General features: G+C 49.3%; 1 protein-coding gene across 1 annotated transcript; it reads left to right on the top strand.

Annotated features, from left to right (window-relative positions):
* The first annotated feature begins 6,413 nt into the window (after nucleotides 1-6,413).
* On the top strand, nucleotides 6,414-7,202 carry LOC138579986 (uncharacterized). The gene has a single exon (XM_069650214.1). The coding sequence runs from the start codon at nucleotides 6,414-6,416 to the stop codon at nucleotides 7,200-7,202; it is 789 nt and encodes a 262-aa protein (XP_069506315.1).
* Nucleotides 7,203-8,014: the final 812 nt, after the last annotated feature.

Raw genomic sequence — 8,014 nt, 5'->3', positions numbered from 1 at the left:
TGCTTAGAGGTCATCTGAGACGACTCTGAACTATATACTCCGTTGTCCAAGCAGAGAGAATCTAAAAAAAACCCACTCAAAATACATTCCAAAAGGCTGACTAGCATCCTTTGCATGTGGTTAAAATGCCTATACCGGTAAAACTCGCTTTCCAGATGTGTTGCTAAGAAGCGCGAGGAGAAGGGAGCACATTTAAGCAAGCACAAGCAAGACGGATTCATTGAACTCCAGGACACACATCGAGTTAAGAAATCCATTGGTTAGTTAACCAGCCCTGACTATGAATCTCCCACCTGTGCAGCCAATCCAGACAGGTGGAGGCTCCAATATCTCGGGTGGTTATTTATGCTCTGGTGAAATGACGATTGCAAACGGCGAAGGACATAGTGCACGTGTATTTAATTGTTGTCGCAGGCCTGAATCAAAAAATCTACCCTTGAATCATCCGGTGTAGTGTTTTGAAAAAATTCCAACTCACAAGGGTCCATCTCCTCGAATGGAGCCCATCAACTGACTGCATTATTGTAGGCAGTGGGCAGAATATGCTGCCGAAGTCTTAGGTAGAAAGCCCACCTGTTAAATGATGAGGTAGCACCCTGTACCTTTTGCTGCCTTTTCTAGGTTTTGGACTTTGTTTTCTCCCATTCAGGCTAACCCAAAGCCTAACTGAAAGTGTGGCTCTGTTTTAAGTACTCTGCATTTTGAGTTCATATGAATCCTACAACGGGATGCCCCAGAGTGTCCCAGGGAAGGTCCCTCTTCTCTGTTAGTCATGTGGCTAGGCTGGTGGTGGCTCTGTTCCCAGTATAAAAAGGTTCCACTGGGTGGAATACATTTTAACTGATTAGGGCTATTTTGACCCCCTCCTCCATTTCACAAGGATTAACATTGGGGGTCATTATGACCCTGGCGGTAGCCGTGCCGGTAATTACCAGTATCATTTTTTTTCCGGCACCCGCGAATGGGCAATTACCAGGTCATTACAGCCCGCCGGACCCGGTAATTGCCCTTTCGCAGGCGCTGGAAAAAAATGCTCCCTTTCCCATTTCAGCCCAGTAGGGCCCAATGGGAATGGGGAGGTCGGATGCACCGTCACCGTTTATAACGATGCATCCAACATGGTCTGCGAGCGTGTGCCGATCCGCCTGCCAGATCAGACCTGGCGGGCAGGAAGGCACCCAACCGCAGAACTCATAGTTTGCCGGTCCGGTGGTAACTGTGCCGGTAGCTTACCGGCACTGTTACTACCGGACCAGCAAACTTATAATAAGGCCCATTGTCTTTGTTTGCCTCGAAGACCTGAGGGGTTACATAACTATTCCTTGTCCCTCTTTGAGTGTGAGAGGATTGGTCCACTGGATGCCTGTATCCCATGACTGGGGGCTATAGTCACCTTGAAACCAGTTCTTATTCGTATATGCATATGCCTGTCACCTTGTCTACTGCTGGAACACTGTACCTGCTTTCCTGGAAGGACCAAGTCTCTGCAGCAGCACCCGTTGATGCTTCACCGAATCTGATGGGGAAGCTCTGTCTCTCAAGAAGATCAGAAGGGACCGACTGCTGCCCTCCACCCCGATCTGGTGGGAACAAATGGATCACCCCTCCTGCTTGAAGATTGCGTCTCCATGAAGCTCTTGACTTTGCCGGACTTGTCAGATACAGACAAGGGCTTCTCTTCACCACCAGGATCATAATGACTCTTCATGCCGAACCAACCAGAGACTCTTCATCCCAAAACATCCAGCAAGTGCCCTGGTTTCACCTCCCAATCTGGGAAGCTCCAGGGGTGTGTGCTGCATCCGTTCCTGGAACAGCACCACCAAACTTGCCTACCTGTGCTGCTGTGCCTGGCTTCTCCCTGATTTGACTTGGCAAGCTTTTCTATGGTATTAATTTTCCCTTGGGTCTCTTCAAACCCACCCGATCTTCAAAAGCTGAATCCTGTGCCTGTGGACTACGCGGGAACCCTGCATCAACGACCAACGCTGACAGCAGGAGCTCTGCATCTCATCTACTGATTTGGATCCTTGCCCTGGGTAGGACCGGATTTGGGTTGTTTGCCTGCAGCAGAAAAGTCTGCGGCGGAAAAGACAGTAGCTAACTTGACCGTTATGGTCAAACACCCCAAAGGGAATGCCTCTCCAAACATACCCCACAAACACTCCCCCATACTTACCTTTTGCTTTTGGTGCCACACCTCATTGTGGGCTGCTGACTCCCTGCAACACCGGTTCCCTTCACTTGCGTGCTTGGGAAACGGTATCGCAGGGTCTTTTCCTTTTTTTTTTAACTTAATTCCCCTATGCGGGGGACACCCCCGCAACCCCAATCCGAAAATGCTGAACATGGGAAGTGGGGGACACCCCCGCAAACCCTTCCCCTCATGTTCAGTATTTTCAGATTCTCAATGGAAACGGCCAAAAAAGACTGTGTCCATTCGTACCAATGGTACAGGCCTTTTTCTGTCTTTTGTACCATTCCTTTTGGACGTTTCCGGAAGCACCTAATAGTGAATTATCTTTCTTACCGAGGGACTTCGGGTCCCTCCTGCACTAGCGTGTCGTCGCTGGAGCCTAAGGGGGTTGTCAAACAACATGCACTGGAGCGGCCTCTGGAAACCTTCAACCACCTGCTCCAGAACCGCTTTTCCAGTGTCAGGGCATTGTTCTCCTGATTGTCTGGCATTGCTGTTAAGCCTCATCCTTCTTTGTCTTCATTTGGGACCCCTTCATCATCAAGGGTCTTCTGTGGGTCTCACTCCACCAGAACTCCAGAAACTGTTCCTTAGGACACTTTCTCAGAAGGTAATACTTTCCAACCAAAGAATGCTCCAAAACCGTACAAGTGGACTCCCTTGGTCTCCTTCTAACTTTCTGATCTAGATAGGAAAAGAGTGCTGCTTGCCTGCTACTGCATTATCGCTTCTAGTAATGATTCTTTAACTGAACTCCGAAAACTCTTCTTGAAAATGTTCTACTTGTTTGTTACATTGAGGCCTGTTTTACGCTTAGAGACCATGCATTTTAAACTGGGTTCTTACCTATAAATCTATTGATTTTTCTCTTTCCTTTTCGTATACACAGATTATATGTTGTGGACATTCACTCATTTGGTATTCATTAAAAGTGAGTACTGCACCTGATAGCCACCCCACTCCCCCCCAACCCCCTGAGAGTTAGGCGTGTGCTGATCTGACAAGACTACCACCTGGAGAGCTTGCGGGAATCACAAGCCTTCCCTAAGTCAGGAAGATACACCTAAGGACCCTGACCACAGGGCTTAGGGACAATCTCCTCAACACACATTTCAAGATCAAACCTGTGTTGCTTCGTGTCGTCTTGGTTCCAAGGCGAGCACGTTGCTGCTGAGCTATCCTCCTGGGACAATGGGACATAAAAGTTACCACAAAACCAAAGCAATCCAATGCTGTCCTCATATGCGTTGAAATGCGTCTACCCAACAAGGCGATAAGGAGAGAACTGCATCCTCTGCCAAAGATCGGTGATATAGTGGCAGACCTGCAGGGGGGGACTGTTTCCCCAAGGTGGACTTCACTACAGGCTATAATCAGGCTCCCCTGCACAAGCACGTGTATATATAGCACCATGTCCTCCTCGCAGGTAGGTCTCTCGCCATAAATATCTGAGTTTTGGGGTCTCCTCTGCAGCAGCTTTTTCCGCACACTGTCAAGGGTGTGTTGGCAGGGCTGCCCAGATTCCTCAACGTGAGCGACACCAGTCCACGCCAGTGCTGGACAATAGTGCAGTCTGGCAAAGGAAATTGAAACATAACCAAACAGAGATTGTATGATGTTGGATGCAGGATAAGAGCATAGAAGTAGGCAATGCAGTCCTGATACAAAACCGGCATCCCACCCACAACATGTCTGCCGTTTGAGGTCCAACCACAGGAAGTGGTTCACACAAAGTGTTTGACGGTCACAGCCAGGGAAGGTGTCTGGGCCTTTCAACCTTTGCAAATGTAAGGGACCTCGAGCCACAGGGGGGCCCCAACAACTGCCCCCATGTTGCCAGTTAGCAATCTTGTAACACGACAATGTATTCATTTCTCTATTTTCATTCTGGGGCTAAAAATGTCAGCTTTGCAGCACTTGCATTACAAGCTGCATTTTCTCTTCCCACGGCATATACAGAAGTGTCATCACCTCATTGCCTTCTAACACTGGTTGCTCCACGTCAGCCACTTGCTGACAAAGAAGGGTTTAGAGCTCTCCAGTTGGCATTTAGTGTTTAAGCTCCCTGCTGGCTGGCGGTCTCGTGGCTATCGGCGGCCATGAACCTTACCTTTGTCGCCATTGTAATGCATGCACCCCACGGGTGCCTCAGATTGTTTTCGATCTCAGCAGGAGCCCCCAACCATTATGTTGACATGGGCCCCACACATATTCAGTCGGGCCTAGTCCCAGCCAGCAAAGGCAGCACATTAGCACCACCAACTCCAGTTGGTTCAAGAAGATACACCCCTGAGCGAGCACTGTAGGGTGGCCAGTATGCAGGATGGTATGTCACAGGAATTGCACAAAGAAATCACTGGGCCTGACAGTGTCAGATGTTTCTACCATGCCGATGGGCACAGAAGGGATGAGAGGCCCCGAAAGAGATGTTAGTGTCGAGGTTCACTGGTATCCCATGAGAACCAACAGGAAGACCCCAGCAAGACTCTAGGGTCATTTCCTTGATGATGAGCGAGAATGCTGCAAATGTTATTAAAAATCAAATAGTTTGGGGAGGGAATGGATGCTATGAGATAATATTGCTGGCTACGCGATTCGTCAGGTTGTGCAGTTTACGTGATGATCCAATTGCGTCATAACGTGTGTTATGATAAAAACAAAAAGCTGGGTGGACACACCACTCCCTCGACTTCCTGACTGTTTGTGACGATTTTAAAACAATAATAATAATTATAATCCCTTGACTATTACCAAGAATAGCCTGTCTTGCAGGGCCTGATTTATCGAGAGACAATATTTAAACCCGACTGACTAAAATAAATCAAAACTATTGAGAATTGAAAGTTAAAATCAATGTGTAAATAATTAATAATTTTTTTTTTTTTTTTTACACTAATAATAACAACACAGTCCTAACGATTATAGAGGGTTTGACAAAGAAAAGCCAATATGCCTAATTGCGCTTTCCGAATAGTCTCTTGATGCACTTGTGTTGTGCTAAAAGACACATGCTCCACCACTTTGGCTTTGGCATGTGTTGGCTGCCCCCCAGATGAAGATAAACATTAATTTTATTGGATTTTCTCTGGGTAGGCAGGTGCAGATACAAGTTGGTTAAAATTGTGAAGAGTTTTCTTCAACGACAGTCTCTCTTGAGGTAGGTCACCTCAGATTGAGAAGGGGTCCCTGGATGCTTTTAGCAGGGTAGCCTCAAAATGAACGAGCTAGACCTGTGCGATACGTGTTATGCACTAGGTTAGAGTCGTTCTCTTAGCCGACCGGTTTCTGTGGTGCAAATAAGTGGGCCACATTCATCAGGGCTTGTGCAGGGCATCTACATGTGTGCCTGCTGTTAGTCTCATAGGGCAGCACTGTCTGCGCGTCTTAACGTCCTCTCCCCGCTCCGTGTGATCTGGTGGCTTAATCAAGAACGGTGAGACGGCCCGCTACCTCTGAGCAGAGTTCAGTCCTCTGCTCAGAGGTAGCGGGCCGTCTCACCGTTCTTGATTAAGCCACCAGATCACACGGAGCGGGGAGAGGACGTTAAGACGCGCAGACAGTGCTGCCCTATGAGACTAACAGCAGGCACACATGTAGATGCCCTGCACAAGCCCTGATGAATGTGGCCCACTTATTTGCACCACAGAAACCGGTCGGCTAAGAGAACGACTCTAACCTAGTGCATAACACGTATCGCACAGGTCTAGCTCGTTCATTTTGAGGCTACCCTGCTAAAAGCATCCAGGGACCCCTTCTCAATCTGAGGTGACCTACCTCAAGAGAGACTGTCGTTGAAGAAAACTCTTCACAATTTTAACCAACTTGTATCTGCACCTGCCTACCCAGAGAAAATCCAATAAAATTAATGTTTATCTTCATCTGGGGGGCAGCCAACACATGCCAAAGCCAAAGTGGTGGAGCATGTGTCTTTTAGCACAACACAAGTGCATCAAGAGACTATTCGGAAAGCGCAATTAGGCATATTGGCTTTTCTTTGTCAAACCCTCTATAATCGTTAGGACTGTGTTGTTATTATTAGTGTAAAAACGAAACTGGGCAACACACAGTTGTATTACCCTAAAAATAGTCCTCCTTTTGATTTGGTTTAATAATTAATGAATTCCACAATCGATTAAACATTTTCTGAAACCAAGACCCGTAATAGGGGAACCAGATGTGAATGATGAATTATTTATTAGCAGATGTGTGAATACACATGGCCACCGAAGGCAGTGATGGAAGAGGTCGGATGGCAGATGTGGGCATGAGCATTTCTGCAGAAGGCAGTGATGGTGGAGGCTTGTGGGCAGGAGCAGATGTGGGCATGAACATTTCTGCAGAAGGCAGTGATGGTGGAGGCTTGTGGGCAGAAGCAGATGTGGGCACCCCTACAGAAGGCAGTGAGGGTGGAGGTTGGTGGACAGGAGTGGATATGGGCATGAGCATTTCTGCAGAAGGCAGTGATGCTGGAGGCCTGTGGGCAGGAGCAGATGTGGGCATGAACATTACTGCAGAAGGCAGTGTTGGTGGAGGCTTGTGGGCAGGAGCAGATGTGGGCATGAACATTACTGCAGAAGGCAGTGTTGGTGGAGGATGGATGACAGGAGCAGGTGTGGGCACCCCTACAGAAGGCAGTGAGGGTGGAGGTTGGTGGGCAGGAGTGGATATGGGCATGAGCATTTCTGCAGAAGGCAGTGATGCTGGAGGCCTGTGGGCAGGAGCAGATGTGGGCATGAGCATTTCTGCAGAAGGCAGTGTTGGTGGAGGCCTGTGGGCAGGAGCAGATGTGGGCATGAGCATTTCTGCAGAAGGCAGTGTTGGTGGAGGCTTGTGGGCAGGAGCAGATGTGGGCATGAGCATTTCTGCAGAAGGCAGTGATGGTGGAGGCTTGTGGGCAGGAGCAGATGTGGGCATGAGCATTTCTGCAGAAGGCAGTGATGGTGGAGGCTTGTGGGCAGAAGCAGATGTGGGCACCCCTACAGAAGGCAGTGAGGGTGGAGGTTAGTGGACAGGAGTGGATATGGGCATGAGCATTACTGCAGAAGGCAGTGATGGTGGAGGCTTGTGGGCAGGAGCAGATGTGGGCATGAACATTACTGCAGAAGGCAGTGTTGGTGGAGGATGGATGACAGGAGCAGGTGTGGGCACCCCTACAGAAGGCAGTGAGGGTGGAGGTTGGTGGGCAGGAGTGGATATGGGCATGAGCATTTCTGCAGAAGGCAGTGATGCTGGAGGCCTGTGGGCAGGAGCAGATGTGGGCATGAGCATTTCTGCAGAAGGCAGTGATGCTGGAGGCCTGTGGGCAGGAGCAGATGTGGGCATTAGCATTTCTGCAGAAGGCAGTGTTGGTGGAGGCCTGTGGGCAGGAGCAGATGTGGGCATGAGCATTTCTGCAGAAGGCAGTGTTGGTGGAGGCTTGTGGGCAGGAGCAGATGTGGGCATGAACATTTCTGCAGAAGGCAGTTATGGTGGAGGCTGGTGGGTAGGAGCAGATGTGGGCATGAACATTTCTGCAGAACGCAGTGATGGTGGAGGATGGAGGGGAGGAGCAGATGTGGGCATGAACATTACTGCAGAAGGCAGTGTTGGTGGAGGGTGGATGACAGGAGCAGGTGTGGGCACCCCTACAGAAGGCAGTGAGGGTGGAGGTTGGTGGGCAGGAGTGGATATGGGCATTAGCATTTCTGCAGAAGGCAGTGATGCTGGAGGCCTGTGGGCAGGAGCAGATGTGGGCATGAGCATTTCTGCAGAAGGCAGTGTTGGTGGAGGCCTGTGGGCAGGAGCAGATGTGGGCCTGAGTTTTCTGCAGAAGGCAGT

The sequence above is a fragment of the Ambystoma mexicanum genome, chromosome 3p, assembly GCF_040938575.1.
Source record: "Ambystoma mexicanum isolate Mex_15411 chromosome 3p, UKY_AmexF1_1, whole genome shotgun sequence".
Lineage (NCBI taxonomy): Eukaryota > Metazoa > Chordata > Amphibia > Caudata > Ambystomatidae > Ambystoma > Ambystoma mexicanum.
The sequence above is the reverse complement of the archived record's forward strand: the minus strand, read 5'-3'. Positions and strand labels throughout refer to the sequence as shown.

Bases quoted from the DNA above. Each gene is read 5' to 3' on its own strand.
- LOC138579986 (XM_069650214.1), top strand. From the start codon at position 6,414: ATGGCCACCGAAGGCAGTGATGGAAGAGGTCGGATGGCAGATGTGGGC.